The 17,542-nt window shown below is 32.3% G+C and overlaps 1 protein-coding gene across 1 annotated transcript; it reads right to left on the reverse strand.

Annotated features, from left to right (window-relative positions):
• Positions 1-1,750: 1,750 nt before the first annotated feature.
• LOC111993373 (uncharacterized) lies at positions 1,751-13,277 on the reverse strand. The gene is given in 5 exon segments (XM_065764563.1): positions 1,751-1,822; positions 7,892-8,015; positions 10,495-10,586; positions 12,670-13,085; positions 13,175-13,277. Coding segments are annotated over 5 exon segments (744 nt in total). The 5' UTR covers positions 13,215-13,277.
• Positions 13,278-17,542: the final 4,265 nt, after the last annotated feature.

Raw genomic sequence — 17,542 nt, forward strand, 5'->3', positions numbered from 1 at the left:
AAATGAATAATACTGAATGGGTTGGGGAGTCTATTTCCTACTTATAGAAAAACCAAGGTATGATTTTCAAAAAATTGACCCAACACACTTGGTGAGTCTGTATCCCTGCTAAAAAAACCTTAGAAAAGTCCTATGTAAATGGAGTGTTTCAAATATTCTTTGGTGGCTTGGGAGAAGGTGTGTTCACCTTTAGAGATGAGTGGTTTAGGGATTTATAAGTTAGTGCATTTCAATCAAGCCCTATAAGGAAAATGGTCATGGAGGTTTGGACAAGAAGAAACCCATCTTTGGCGGAGGGTTGTTGCCACTAAATATGGAGAGGGTCAAGGGGGTGGAATGCTAAAGTCTGTAGAAGGGCCCACGGGTGCAGTCTTTAGCATGGTATTAATGACGGTTAGGAGAGATTCTCCAAACATTTGGCCCTAGTGTTGGGTGATGGCTCTCGTATACTTTTTTGGCATGACACGTGGGTTGGGGATATCTCACTTAAAATGCTCCATCCTCAATTATATGCGTGTTCAAACGACAAGGAAGCTTGCATTTTTTATGTGCAGTGTCATTAGGAGGGTGGAAATGATAGAATTTGGAATTTGAGATTTTATAGGGACTCTTATGATAGGGAATTAGAAGCTTCCTTCTCTTTCCTTGATTTCATTCAATCTCGGATTCCTAGGAGTGTTGGGTGTGATAGTTCCCATTGGTGTCTTAATGGAAATGGTAAGTTTGATATTTGTTCCTATTACAATAAGATCCGGGGTGCTTCCATCCCTAGTTTCCCTTGGAAGGGTATTTGGAAAGTTAAGGTTCCTAAAATGGTGGCTTTCTTCATGTGGACAGCAACTCATGGTCGGATACTTACCTTGGATAATCTGATGCTCCAAGGTCTCTCTTTGGCGAATCAGTGTTGTATGTGCTGTTGTAATAAGGAATCTGTGGATCATCTTCTCCTATATTGTCTTGTAACTCACTCGTTGTGGGTGCAAATGTTTCAGGTATTCGGGATCCAATGGGTCATGCCAAGTTCTGTGAAGAGTTTGGTGTTTTGTTGGAGTTATTAGCTAGGGAAATTTAATTCAAACGCATGGAATATGGTTTATGGCTGTTTGATGTGGGTTGCTTGGATGGAAAGAAATCGGCGCTCTTTTGAGGCTAAAGAGAAATCGCTTGTTTAGTTACAAGCTCAATGTCAAAGAACTCTTTTTGATTGGTCTAGGTGCTGGGGTTCTTCGAATTGTTCTTCCATTATTGAGTGTCTTTCTTCCCTTGGAATTTTCCCTTAAGTTTCTTTTTCTATCTTTGTTGTTATTTATTGCTTTTTCTTGTGTTCACCATCAAGAACACCTTGTATTCGCTTTATTTGTTTTTTCTTCTTGATTAATACTATTCTAATTACTTATCAAAAAAAAAAAAAGTGTGCATGTGTGTGTGTGTCAGAGAGAGAGAAAGAGAGAGAGAGAGAGGGATCTAATGCAATTGGAAGATAAGACAAGATTCCAAAGTGTTAATAGTGTAATTAAACCCCCAAAAAAGAGTTAATCATAGCTCCCCAGCCGCCTCCCCCTCTTGGTACATAAGACCTTTAGTTTGTCACTAGACCGATTAGACAAAAATGGAAAACACAAAAGGTGGATATAATGGAAAAGTTTAAGTTTTTAATAAAACATTACAAATCAACATAGATAAAACAAAACCAGTGGATTTTCTTTTAAATTATGAAAGGCTGTGACAGAGAAAGAATACTCTACCCAAGTTAATGGTATGCTGCACCTCCAAAGTACGCTGTCACACCCTTTACATTGTTTTGCAAATAATTTTCTTCAATCTGCAGATGTGGAATTGATTGTAACATGTGAAGAATCTCAATGTCATTTCGATTGAACTGAAAATTTTATAAGTAGAAGTGCACTCTCTCTGACTCGTACATAATAAAGGGAAATGACAATAAGAGTTGCAAGAAGACAATGGGATGCTTACTATAGATATTTACCATCTCACACAAGTCTAGTGTGTAAAGGATTTCGTACCTCGACTTCTAGAGGAGGAGAAGACAACCAAGAAAGTTCTTCCACTTGTTGCAAGTCCACATTCCGGGGTAAAAACATTATGATGTTAGGTGTTATTGCTTGAGCAAACTGAAATATGGTGAAGCTGCACACAGGTGCTTGCAAGTCAGCAGGTAAAACAAATATATAAACTAAAAGAAGAAAAAAGGACAAGAACAAGGGAATCAGATTTTGAGTATTGAGTTGAAAAACTACATGCAATGTAGGATCAATTATAATTATGACAATTACCTATTCAATAGTTACCAAAAATTGATATTTGAATCAACCAAAAGTATACGGAGGGCATTTTTCATATTTTCCCTGAACCTAACATTATGTTCATTTGAAATATTTTCACAATTGAAAATGTTGGAAATTAAGGGTAAAGATTTGTTAGCATGTTATGCATCAGTAGTTTGTGATAGCTAGAAATTTTAGCAGCATTTTGAAAACTTATCTATCAATAATAACGAAAAGATACACATGTTATAAAATGACTAAATGAGACAATATATCCATCAAATTAGAAACATATAAACAAGAAGTCATGAATCCAATGGTTTATGTGCAATGAAGAATCCCTAATACTAATTACCATTAAATTAGTATATTCAAAGAAGGGACTTTCTTTATAAGACAATGTATCACAGACTAACTACAACATAGACTACTTTGTGTCAAAGGCACATAATGTAATCCATTCATATGTCTTCCCTACTGTGGCTGCAGGCATACATATTAGTAATTAAGCAGGTATACATATCAGTAATTAAGCCAAGTGTAGCAGATGAATATCCTTGTCAACTCCAATCACTATTACTTGTACTAGAGAGTAAGTAATAGAGTGAAAGCATGAGCAAAGATGTTATGGATGCTTAGGGAGCTCAGGCACCATGATTTGTTAAAAGCTTAGCAATCACTTACTAGGATGTATGACATATTGACAACAATTGATTAAAATATGAGTTGACTGCTATCATAAAGAACATCAAGTAGGCCAAAAATCTATGTGATCAGACAATTTGACACCACATTGCCAAAAACTAACACCACATTGTTGAACCATCAATTTTTGCAAAGTCAGCCAACTAGCATGGATCATATATTTATATGGGTTTCTTAGCATACAAATTTACCTGCAGGACATTAGTTCACAGTTGCTTGCATATATTAATCACTATGCACAAGACACCATAATAAAGACAAGCAAGAGCATTATCTCCTTTAGCGCAAGTGTATAGTAATTGAAACTAGAAAAGCCTGTCACCTTATTATCATGAATTTCATTTATTGTCTTCTTTTCTTTTTAGTTTAAGATATATGTTATCAAACATTTCCTTTTTATTAAAGTTCATTTGGTGGAAGTTTGGCAAAATGAAAGTACAAAAGTTGGAAATCCTGTACAAGAGCTACTTGTTGAAGGCAAAACTCTCTCTACTTCTACTTCATATACTGTTGTGCATATTTAACAAGAAACTAAATATGCAAATGCATGACAAGTCAGGAAAAGAAGAAGTATATATTCGCTCATCAAGGCCAGATCTCACTAGGAATATTGAGATTCCTAACCACTAATAGCATGCTTAAGGTCCATTTAGTCATAATAAACAACAATATTTATGCCTAGAGTTAGGAATTGCAACTGTAAATGGAAATCTGACGCTGCTCTAAATGCAACCCCAAAAAAAAAAAGATTGTTTATCAGATAATCAATAATATTAGTGAACCTCTTATTATATAATGTTTCCAAATTTTGCAAAATTTATGGAAAGCCAAACACAATTTTACTCAAGTAAAGCAACAAAATAGGTAAAGTCTCTAAAATACCCAGTCTGAAAGAACCATCTTCAGTTACTAAGATAAATAGCCTAAGACTTTACCTAGACCTGTTAAGAAACTAAAATTCCTTAATTCAACTAAAGTTCAAGTAAGTTTTGACATTTACTTAACAAGAATACACCATAAATATTCCAACCTTGAAGTTACGTTTTGATGGTGTCCTCACATGAAGTTTGGATTGATGTCAGATGAAAATTACCTGATGAGAATGTAGAGCCCCTTCCGAAACAAAAGTTTGAATAATTGAATGAACAAGAATATAACATAAAGGCTTCCAGACAAAGTTTAGGATTTTAACTTCATCAAATCTTTGAAGTTAGCAAAATTCCTAATCAGGTTAACTAGTGGCATCAAAAGGGTATCCGGATGGGAGAATGCTATATTGATTACATTATTTTCATAACACCAACAAGAAGTAAACTAAACATAACTTAGTAGTAATTTCTTCTTAATTCTATATATATATATATATATTTTTTTTTTTTTAAAAAAAAAAAAAAAAAAAAAAAAAAAAGCTTAGGTTATATATGATTTATTTTTAGTGGACTAATTTATCTTTGTCTTGCGCTTGGGGTTTTTAGAGCTTGGACTATAATACTTTTTCCTCATTTAAAATAATAATAATAATAATTATATGAGTTCGCCCAGTAGGTGGGGGGTAAAATATACTTTAATGTCAAATTATATGGTAAGCATTCTTAATTAATATCTCTTGCTAATCACAATAGTCACAGTGAGATTCTTGCATTCTTTTATGCCACAATTTCCTATTTCCTATTAACTTTTTTTTGTTGAAAGAAAAATACTACGTTTACAATATTTTCACAATATTTTCACAACAAATTATTTTTTTTATTTTTTTGAGAAGGTTCACAACAAATCCAGTGGACAAGTTGTTGTAGATTTTTAATTTAAATCCACCACTTAAATTACTTTCTATTGCACTAGTAACTACACATAACAACTTGTCACATAAAATTTATTGTAAAAATGTTGTGGACATATCATTTCTCTTTTTTAAAAAACTTTTCCATAAAAATAAAAAATAAAAAAAATAAAAAATTAATCTCCAGTTTCACATTGTAGGGCATAATAATGATGACATCGAAAGGCAATGTCCGGTCCATATCGCAATTCAACTTGAGCTCCAAGAAGCTCGCACGTCAATCAGTCAATGTTTGAATATATGGTAATAGGACCTGTTGTGTTGTCTTTACTTGAACTCTCCAAGAAACTCGCTCACATAAATAATTAAATAAATAAAGAGGGATTTCTATCACTTGTTATGCAAGATTTAAGGAGGCTTGCACGGATTTAACTTGATCCGTAAGTAATTTCTTTTGACTTCAAGGCACTCCGCTTGAATCCAGTGTATCTTTATAAAGAATAAAGAAGGAAAAAGACCTTTCCTCTCTGTAAAGCTTTTTACTTAAGCTTTGCAATTTTTCTTCTCTTTCGGCTACAGAAGAAACAAAGGAATGAAAGAGAGATGTGACTACGATTTCCACCAAAAAGCCATTGTCAAAGTCGGGATCCTATGTGAATGTAAAAGAAATAGGCGGAATCGTGGTCCTTAGCTACTATTTTCTGATTTAAAGCAAAAAAAAAAAAAATACATGGATAGTGACTTTATAGGTTGAATAATTATATAAATTATGAATTCATCCATAAAAAATAAAAATAAAAAAGAAAAAGAAACAAAGATCTGCATCAATGTGAAGTATTTTGTATATTATACATAAGTTAATTCCCATTTTTTCCCCTCTAATATACAAACAACAAAAACTAATATCTAACACTAGCAACTCTGAAACAATTAGATTTTGTCAATATGACCAACTGATACATGAAATTGAAGCTTTAAGATTATCAAAGTTTGGGAATGCACAGTTGACCGGGAGTGGCGATATTCATGGAAGAACAAAGTGAAAGGAGCCAAATCTGGATTTTCTTGATGAGGAGATTCAAAAATCACAGCCGAAAATTGCGGGCCCTCCTGATTTGAATAATCAGACCAAAAATAGAGGGCTTGACCTAGAGATGGATATGGAAAGTGCTTTTCACATAGAAAACTTGCATGTAGTAGTGGACGCTAACTCATCAAGTGGGGCCATAGGAGAGAATGCTTTGCATGGCACTATTCCACACATGGACACTAGCAAAGGCATGCTTCCTACGAAGACTGGCAATAGGAAAAAAAAAAACCACTCGGCACATGCAGAAACTCCTTTATCTGAAGTGGGTCACAAAAGGAAGAACATAAACCCGTGTGAAGACAACACAGAATTAGATGTTGACACTATGAAAGGAGCCAAGACAGAAAAGGCAATTGATGCTCTATCGCCTAGAATGGTGGAGGCTAGAGACCAACCCTATTGAGCCCAATGATTGCGATAAGCTAGAACTGTCGCGGGCTTGAGTACTGACCAGTAGTTCAAGTGCTCGCCGACTTGGTGAGAAGGAAAGCACCCACAATTTTGTTTCTCATGGAGACAAAATTGACTGTGAAAGAAATGATACCGATTTGAGATGAACTAAACTTCCAATCCATGCTGGTTGTCTCGTGTGATGGAAGGAAGGGTAGTTTGGCTCTTTTGTGGAAAAATGAAATTGAGGTCCATCATCAGACTTCCTGGCCTAATCATATTGATGTGCATATTGTTTCCCATGTGCAAGACCGATGGAGATTGACTGTGCGTACAGCCACCCAGAAGATTAGTGGAAAACAGAAACTTGGAGATTACTCTGTCACCTCCATGCACGAGCTTCTCTACCTTGGCTGTGCATCGGAGATTTCAATGAAATCCTTGTCTCCGGGGAAAAAAATGGTGGCACCTCCAAATCATTAGGCCCCATGCAAATGTTCCATGATGCTTAGTACGACTGTGGATTGATTGACCTTGGGTATCAAGGGTACCCCTTCACATGGCGCAACGGTAGGCAAGGGCATGCCTTTGTTTAAGTGCAACTAGACAGAGCATGTGCAAATACAGAGTGGAGAGAACGATTCCCTATGGCCAAAATCACCCACCTCCAAGTTTCTTACTCAGACCATGACCCCATTATGCTATCCACCATAGCTGCCATGAATCAACAACGAAAACGGAAAAAACTACAGTGCTTTAAGGAACATTTGGTCTCTAACAACGAATGTGAAGAAAGAGTTCAGTCTTCATGGACCCGAACCCAAGTAAATGGGAGCCCAATGTTTTTCCTGGTTGAAAAAATAAAGGCCTATCGTATGGAGCTCATTAATTGGAGCAAAGTGGCATTTGAGAACACTCGCACTTGCCTAAATGAAAAACAACAGGAGTTACAGTAACTCATGGGGGTTGACTATGGTAATAACCTGCAATGGATTAATGCAGTGAAAAGAGAAGTGAATGAGCTCTTGCACCACGAGGAAGTGTTTTGGAAACAACAGTCCAGGGTGTTATGGCTACCTGTAGGCGGTAAGAACATGAGATTTTTCCACCAAAGAGCCAGTCAACGTAGACGGACAAACCATATAGAGGGCCTACAAGATGAGGCAGGGGTTTGGCACTAAGATGAAGGTGAACTTTCGAACATGGCTGAGGAATACTATAAGAACCTGTTTACCTCTAGACACCCCACACAACTGGAGGACATCATGAACTCAGTTGACAAGGTGGTCATCGATGACATGAGAGATTCATTGCTCCAAACCTACATGGCCAAGGAAGTGAGAACAACACTTTTCCAGTTGCACCCATCAAAGGTGCCAAGTCCAGACAGGATGTCCAATTCTTCTTCCAAAAATTCTAGAGCATTGTTAGACCGAATGTCACCTCAGCTGTCCTATTAGTTCTTCATTCAAGCAGGAACCTTCATTCAAGCCGAAACCTACAGAAAATGAACTTCACTTATATACTGCTTATTCGCACATAAATAAAGGAAATGACAATAAGAGTTGCAAGAAGACAGTGGGATATTTACTATAGATATTTACCATCTCACACAAATCTAGTATGTAAAGGATTTCGTACCTCAACTTCTAGAGGAGGAGAAGACAACCAAGAAAGTTCTTCCACTTGCTGCAAGTCCACATTCCGAGGTAAGAACATAATGATGTTAGGTGTTATTGTTTGAGCAAACTGAAATATGGTGAAGCTGCACATAGGTACTTGCAAATCAGCAGGTAAACAAATATATAAACTAAAAGAAGAAAAAAGGACAAGAACAAGGGAATCAGATTTTGAGTATTGAATTGAAAAACTGCATGCAATGTAAGGATCAATTATAATTATGACAATTACCTATTCAAGAGTTCCCAAAAATTGATATTTCAATTAACCAAAAGTATACGGAGGGCATCTTTCATATTTTCCCTGAACCTAACATTATGTTCATTTGAAATATTTTCACAATTGAAAATGTTGGAAATTAAGGGCAAAGATTCATTAGCATGTTATGCATCAGTAGTTTGTGATAGCTAGAAATTTTAGCAGCATTTTGAAAACTTATCTATCAATAATAAAAAAAAGATACACATGTTATAAAATGACTAAATGAGACAATATATCCATCAAATTAGAAACATATAAACAAGAAGTCATGAATCCAACGGTTTATGTGCAATGAAGAATCCTTGATACTAATTACCATTAGATTAGCACATTCAAAGAAGATATTTTCTTTCTAAGACTATGTATCACATAGACTAACTACAGCAACAATGTACCACAGTTTCTTATAGACTACTTTGTGTCAAAGGCACATAATGTTATCCAGTCATATGTATTCCCTACTGTGGCTGCAGGTATACATATCAGTAATTAAGCCAAGTGTAGCAGATGAATATCCTTGTCAACCTAAATCGCTATTACTTGTAGTAGAGAGTAAGTAATAGAGTGAAAGCAGGAGCAAAGATGTTATGGATGCTTAGGGAGCTCAAGCAACATGATTTTTTAAAAGCTTATCAATCACTAACTAGGATGTATGACATATTGACAACAATTGATTAAAATATGAATGGACAGCTATCATAAAGAACATTGAATAGGCCAAAAATCCATGTGATCAGGCAATTTGACACCATATTGCCAAAAACTAAAACTACATTGTTGAACCATCATTTTTTGCAAAGTCAGCCAACTAGCATGGATCATATCTCTATATGGGTTTCTGAGCATATAAATTTACCTGCAGGACATTGGTTCACAGTTGCTTGCATATATTAATCACTATGCACAAGACACCATAATAAAGACAAGCAAGAGCATAATCTCCTTTGGCGCAAGTGTGGTAATTGAAACTAGAAAAGCTAGAAAAGTCTGTCACCTTATTATCATGAATTTCAATTATTGTCTTCTTTTCTTTTTAGTTTAAGATATATGTTATCAAACATTACCTTTTTATTAAAGTTCATTTGGTGGAAGTTTGGCAAAATGAAATTACAGAAGTTGGAAATCTTGTACAAGAACTACTTGTTGAAGGCAATACTCTCTCTACTTCTACTTCCTATACTGTTATGCATATTCAACAAGAAACTGAATATGCAAATGCATGACAAGTTAGGAAAAGAAGAAGTGTATATTTGCCCATCAAGGCTAGATCTCACTAGGAAGATTGAGATTCCTAACCACTAATAGCATGCATAAGGTCCATTTAGTCATACATAAACTACAATATTTATGCTTAGAGTCAGGAATTGCAACTGTAAATGGAAATCTGACGCTGCTCTAAATGCAACCCTCAAAAAAAAAAAAAAAAATTGTTTATCAGATAATCAATAATATTAGTGAACCTCTTATTAAATAATGTTTCCAAATTTTGCAAAATTTATGCAAAAGACAAACACAATTTTACTCAAGTAAAGCAACAAAATAGGTAAAGTCTCTAAAATACCCAGTCTGAAAGAACCATCTTCAGTTACGAAGATAAATAGCCTATGACTTTACCTAGACCTGTTAAGAAACTAAAATTCGTCAATTCGACTAAAGTTCAAGTAAGTTTTGACATTTACTTAACAAGAATGCACCATAAACATTCCAACCTTGAAGTTACGTCTTGATGGTGTCCTCACATGAAGTTTAGATTGATGTCAGATGAAAATTACCTGATGAGAATGTAGAGCCCCTTCCCAAACAAAAGTTTGAATAATTGAATGAACAAGAATATGACATAAAGGCTTCCAGAGAAAGTTTAGGATTTTAGCTTCATCAAATCTTTGAAGTTAGCAAAATTCCTAATCAGGTTAACTAGTGGCATCAAAAGTGTATCCAGATGGGAGAATGCTATATTGATTACATTATTTTCATAACACCAACAAGAAGTAAACTAAACATAACTTAGTAGTGATTTCTTCTTAATTCTATATATTATATATATCTTTTTTTTTTTCCTTTTTTCTTGCACGAAACAATGTTAAGTTTTTATAAATTAAAGTCAAAGTAATTGAAAGATGAAACTCAAGTTCAACAATGACCATGAATGAAAGAGGAAAAGCCACACATATAATAAGAAACTTCCTATTTTTATTTCTTAAGAGTTTCAGACATACTAATATATTAGCACCCTATTCTCTGGACTAACCAAAATAAATTTATAATTTGCTCATGTTTGGGAAACAAACACATCTACCACATACCCATCTCTTGGCTTGAGAAAATCAAGTGTAAAATTTTCAATACTTTTGTATGATGGACCTCCCCGTGGTGGTGCTAAAAACACTATGTCCCCCTAAAAAAAGTAAGAAGAAATAATTAGAATATTAAACTAAAAAATATTAAAAGAAGAATATTTTCCATCTCAAGTTAAATTATTAACTTTAATGCAACATTATCAAACATGTAATTATAGTTTAATTTACTACCTCCACTTGATAACTAAATCAGGTTCTAATATCATATTATGTAGATTTTGTTAGATTCTAAAATGCTTCCAATAAAAGGCAACAGCAAATATATTTGACAAGTGCAGTGTATTATAGAGAGATTTTCCACTTATTAATGCACAATTGATTACACAAAAATTTTGTTAGGGATAACTTCGTAGACTAAATTCAAATTTCATCATCCTTTTATATTGTCTTAAAAGCACTCTTGTCAAATATATTTGCTGTTGACACAGCAGCCTATCCTTGTAAAAAAGAAGTTACTACAAGTTCCCTATCTTTATTATTAATTTTATAATTTCTATCTATCTTTATTATTAATTTTATAATTTCTATCTATCTTTATTATTAATTTTATAATTTCTAAGGTGGTTCCTTTAGTACACCGCCAGTGTACTTTAAGTTAATTGACCTTCCCCTTGTTTACTTATTTAAATAAATTGTGACTTAAAAAAGAAAAAGTATCAGATCTTAAAAACAAGCCTTAGAATCCCTTTAAAAATAGTATAATTTTAACATCTGCTGATGGAAACCAACAAGAAAAGCTAAGCGTATGCCAATTAATCGGTGCAAAAATACTTGGTCCTTTAAATATTCTTTATTTCTAGTCCCACTGCACAAAAACATATCAATCCCAAAATTTCACATGGACATGCAACTTTTGCCCCAATAGTAGACTTCTTAAATCTTTATGAACATATTTTAGGGAAAATTCACCAATGTGCTGTCTAATATTCACAATAGACCACATAATATTTGCTCCACTTCCCAAGAGAGCTCTAAACAAGTGAAAAACTACCAAATAGTTCAAGAGTTAAAATCCCATCACTAGAGTAAGCTTCTCACAACAACGCACCAAAGACAGAGGAATACCATTTTAGTATTACCACACCCTAGTCCTTATAATGGGTCACTAAAAAGAAATTAACATATTTTTTTTGATAAGTAACGAAAAATATTATTAATAAAAAAGCCGACACGAGTACATTGGGAAAGTACTATGGGGGCAAATATCAGGAACCAAAATTACAACGATCAAGTAAAATAGGAAGGGAAGAACAAGAAAAATGAGCATTTGTTTTTTTAAGTATCCCCACCTCTCACATTTTGTATTCTCAATCAACTCTTTTCCCTAACAAGTATTGAATAAGCTTGGAACAAGTTCAATATCTAAAAAGGTAAAACTTAAGTTCAATTTCTTAAGTGTTATATCCTAGGTTCTCCAAATAAATTCAACCATGTGGCCTTAGAAGTTGCAACCATAAACAAGGAAGTGCATTGGCCACGTGGTTGTGTTGCATTGGCCAATAAGTTGTATGACTGAATTTAATTGGAGAACTTAAATATAGGCAGTATCTAGTTTTACCCTATGTAAAAACCTTGCCTATGAACCAACCTAAACTGACCCTAGCAAGGCCTGTCTTCACAACCCAACTTGCCTAACAATTTCACAATAAAGTAGGTGTTATGAACAAGAAACGAAATAGAAAAAGATAATAAGATTCCATATAGCTACCCACTGTCAAGCATCCTATTCCATATTCTTAAAATTTTAAAATTTCATATGATCATGCTGCATGCACCAATCAAATATATGGACCAAAACAAATATGTGGTCTTGAAGAGTTGAATTCCCACTCTTGTGCTTCAAAGCAACTTAGCCTTTAATTTCATTTCAATTCATGTATAGTTCAAAATTCAACAAGAAACAGCAACAAACAAATTGTTCCTAACACTGCACAGTGCACACTTGAATCCTGAAGAGCAACATCATAATTAGTTCTTCTCAGTATAATTCTTAATAATATGTACAAACTAATTAAAGAACAATTTGATGCCAAGAGCCAATTAAAGTAAAGCTATAAACAGCAAATCAATCCACATGAAACGAAACCATCTTTGAACAAATTTTCAATTGTTAACAATTACCTTCAACGAAGGGGCGAGTTGGAAGAAGTCCCCAACTATGAAATCGATACAATGTTGGACCCCATAAATTTTGGCATTGTTAATAGCGAATTCAAGCTTTTTAGGATCAATGTCAATGGCAACAACAGAACAACACGTTCTAGCAAACTGAATGGCATTGCCACCAACCCCAGCAAAGCAATCGATGACAACCGGATTGGGTTTGGCAGTGGCAGCGACACACCTCAGAGCGTGTCAAATCGCAATCTGTTCGGGCGTCACGGAATACCATCCTTCCTCGTCCATTTTGATACCCTCGTCGTATTTGGAGAAGAGATTGTACCTTTGAAACCAATACTTCTCAACAACTGGACTCACGTTTTGTGCTGCTTTTTCCCTATCCCTAATAATACGTTTCCTTTTCTTATGAGCTTTAACTGAAACGGAATTTTGAAATAATAACATGTTAACAATATTTTCTACATGGAATGGGAAAAGGGAAAGTGAATTGATGGAGATTGTGTACCTGAAATGTTTTTCTTGTTTCTCGTTCTCTTCTTCTTCATCTTTCTCCGTTTAGTAATTCAAAATGCTACGTGGTTGTGCTGCCTGTTTCATGATATATACTTATAGATTCTGTACTACTGTTCAAGGAGTTTCTCCTTTTGTAATAGACTTTTGGCTAGTTCAAAAATACTTCTACGCTTAAGTTTAAGAAAAACAAAATATAAAAACGAAACTGTAAAAATATATCTCTAAGATTCTAACTCTCACCTAAAACATTTCTTATAATATAGAATCACTCTCCTACTAATCCATTTATTCAAACTATTTAAGGGCTTCTCCCGTTTTGAATGGATTTTTAAACAGAATCATTTTCCGAAAAAATAATATCACTTTACAACTAACCCACTCATTCAAAACAACTTTACATTTATTGTTTTTTTTTTTTTACTATCTTTAGGGTATTGATTAATAATCCATTTGAAAAAAGTTTTTATGGAAAAGGAAAAAAAAAATGTTTTAACAGCCTTTTTTATTTCTCATAAAAGTAATATCAAAATTTTCTTAAAACTGATTATTAACCAATACCCTAAAAGCCTTAGCATGACCCTTTTTTTTTAAAGAAAAACAAGTTAAACAACCCAACAATTGTTGTTGTTTTTTTTCCTAGAAAAATAAAATTTAAAAAAAAAAAAAAAAAACCAGTTTGTTATATTTTCCATCAAAACAGTATCAAATTTTTTTTCAAATGGTTTACTAACAAATATCCAAAAGGCACCTGTTAATCGAACCAATCATTTTTATTCCCTAATGTATTTAGCATAGTGCTCTTCAAAAAGAAAGAAAGTATTTGGCATAATGATGACATGTTAGTTTTTAGTTTGGTCATTTTTTAAAGTGATCAAAACAGAAACCACTTTAAATCAAAGAAAAATTGGTAACAAATATAGTTGTAGTTAATGGCTACAATTCCACTCAATATCTTTTTATTATAAATGAATTTTGAAAATCTGTTATTAGATTATATTTTCTTCTTATATCTTCCATACTTGTAAAATTTTCAGAAAATCAAAGATTAATAGCTATGTTATCAACCAAATGTTTAAATTTCAAATTTTTGTAGTCTAAAATTATGCAGAAAAAATAAGTTTATGGATCGAATAGTAAATTACATTTTATTGACACAAGATTTGACATACTTGTTAATAGCATAATGGCCACAAAATCCAATGGTTAGATTTTCAAATATGTAGTTGTGTTAATTTTTTAGTGGAAGTTGTAGCTATTGTCTCTTTAAATTGGGGATGACAAAATTAGCTCACCCTACTTGATATGTCCTATCCTGTGTGAATTTTTCTCACTCATAGAGGTAATGGAGAAATGATGAGTTTTACTCATCCTGACCCACCCAAATATATATAAACATGTTTTGTTTACTATATATTTAAATTATTTATTCATATAATATAATCTTTGTATATGTATCCAAGTCATAATTTAGTTTTCTATACACATTATATATTACAATATTCAAAGTACTTTCTATCCCTCTCACTAAGTATCCTAGTCATAATTTAGTTTTCTATACACATTATATATTACAATATTAAAAATACTTTTCTATCCTTCTCACTAATTATTCTGACAGTTGCCTTTTCCTTTTCCATTTCATTTTCATTACATCAGTATTGGAACCATCTCATCAAGGTTAGTAAAATACCTTCAAACTTGCATTTAAGCAAAAGACATGGCAACCTTTTTTCGATCCCATTCTACCCAATTGTCATCTCTATTTTAATCTTTGGGAGTAAAGCACTTGTGTTCTAAATTTTAATACTAACCAGTATTTTGCCTTAAATTCATTGCCATTTGTTCAAAATTTTCACTCTCCATTATAACTTCAAATTACCCAAAAAAAAAAAAAATATATAAAAATATAAATGGTAGATTAACTATTTATTTTTTTTTTTATCTTTATTTTCTAAATTTATATCATTGATAATTAATTAGGAATACTTATAAAAAAAAAAAAAGATTTGGAATATACTTTGGCAATAATTGAGACAAAATCAACCAAATAATAAAATAACTTTAATGCACATGCAATAAGAATATAAAAAAATTATTAACACTTAAATTATCAAATAATTAAATATTTGTGAATTCATTCAACAATATATTCATAATATAAATTATATCATTGTAACAATTTATATGCCCTAAATCCTCAAATCAATGCCATTGAGTTTGCTGAATGTGTTGTTCATTGTTCTGTTGTTGCATTGACATTGATCCTAAGAGAAATTCCCCATTAACAATGCCAAATTTATGGGGTCCAACATTGATCCTCAAAGACAAGTGCTTTTTTTTTTAATAGTGGGAGGGTTACAATTTGTGGTGGAGTGTGGACCCATGATGGAAGAAATTGTATATTAAAATTTATCTAAAATTAGGATTTTTAAGGTTGTGTTGTTTGAAAGTGAAATAGCGTAAATGGAAAACTTTAGAGAGAAAATAGGAAGAAAAACTTTTTTGGAATATGCTTAGTTGAGTGGAGAAAGGAAAATAACTCTCTCTCTTTTTATTTTTTTATTTTTTTTAACTAGACATGATTTTTTTTTTCCTGGACATGATTTTTATTTTTTAATATAATTTGGGTCATTGCTTTTTTTTTTTTAGTTGTTTGTCACTTCTTTTTTTTAATTGTGCACCATTTTTAATAAAAGGTATATGAGTAATTTTATGCACATTCATTTTTTCCATCTCTCTACTTTTTCACTCTTAACCAAACAAAAATGAGAAAAATTAAAAAAAATTTCTATCATCCCACTTTCTTTCCTCCATAATTTTCTATCCTCCCACTTTTCCACCCCTCCAATCAAATGGCCCTAAATGAATAATTTTACATTTTTAAACCCTAATATTTGAACTTTTTAAATAGTTAGATTTGAGAATATTTTGGGCATCTAAAAGTAGGAATCTAAACAAAGGAAGTTTAATATAAGATATAGATTTGGTTTTTTTTTTTTGGATAAACTTTAGTGTTATTTTATTTTATTTTTTTTAGTAAAAAAAAAGGAGCAATTATTGGGTTATTTAACTTGTTTTTCTATTTAAAAAAAAAAAAAAACATAAACCTAAAGTTTTCTGAATAGTGGGTTAGTGAGAGTGTAATCTTATATAGGAAAATATTANGCCTTAAATTCATTGCCATTTGTTCAATATTTTCACTCTCCATTATAACTTCAAATTACTCAAAAAAAAAAATATATATATATATATATAAAATGGTAGATTAACTATTTATTATTATTATTTTTAGTCTTTATTTTCTAAATTTATATCATTGATAATTAATTAGGAATATTATTAACAAAAAAAAAAAAGATTTGGAATATTACTTTGGCAATAATTGAGACAAAAATCAACCAAATAATAAAATAACTTTAATTGCACATGCAATCAAGAATATAAAAAAATTATTAAACACTTAAATTAATCAAATGAATTAGATATGTGTGAATTCACTCAAACATATATACATAATATTAATTATATCATTGTCAACAATTTATATGCCCTAAATTCTCAAAGCATGTGGGTGAGATAGGAAAACTTGGTGGCAGTGCCATTCAGTTTGCTTGAATGTGTTGTTCTGTTGTTGCCATTGACATTGATGCTTAGAGAAATTTGCCATTAACAATGCCAAAGTTTATGGGGTCCAACATTGATCCTCAAAGACAAGTGCTTTTTTTTTTTTTTTTTTAAATAAATAGTGGGAGTGTTACAATATGTGGTGGAGTCCCCACCCAGGATGGAAGAATTTTTTTTTTTTTTAATTTATCTAAAATTCAGGAATTTTTAAATGAATAATTTTACATTTTTAACCCTAATATTTGAACTTTTTAAGTAGTTAGATTTGAGGATACTTTGGCATCCAAAGTAGGAATCCAAACAAGGGAAGCTACTTAAATAGGAGAAAGTATGTTTTTTTTTTTTTGGTCTAAACTTTAGGAAAAAAAAAAAAAAAAAAAAAAAAAAAAAAAAAAAAAAAAAAAAAAAAAAAAAAAAAAAAAAGGAGTTATTTTTTTCCTTTATCACAAAAAGTTTATAAAAGTATTTCTTAAATGAATACACTTAAAGTATCCATTAAAAAAATTCAAAAATAATTACATTCAATTTATTAGGAGCGTGATTCTTAACATACACACACATATGGGAAAGGTTAACAAATACTTTAATGTGGCGTTTGGTACAGGGTAATATTTTAGAATTCATAGAAATGTTTAAAAATTCCCATATTTTGTTGCAAATTACGTTAGGGAATCAAATGCCAAGAAAATCTAGATCTCCCTTTAAACCCCTCGTAGTAGGAATGTGGATTCCCTTT

Source organism: Quercus suber, unplaced genomic scaffold (assembly GCF_002906115.3).
Source record: "Quercus suber isolate HL8 unplaced genomic scaffold, Cork oak 2.0 scaffold_2, whole genome shotgun sequence".
Classification (NCBI taxonomy): Eukaryota; Viridiplantae; Streptophyta; class Magnoliopsida; order Fagales; family Fagaceae; genus Quercus; species Quercus suber.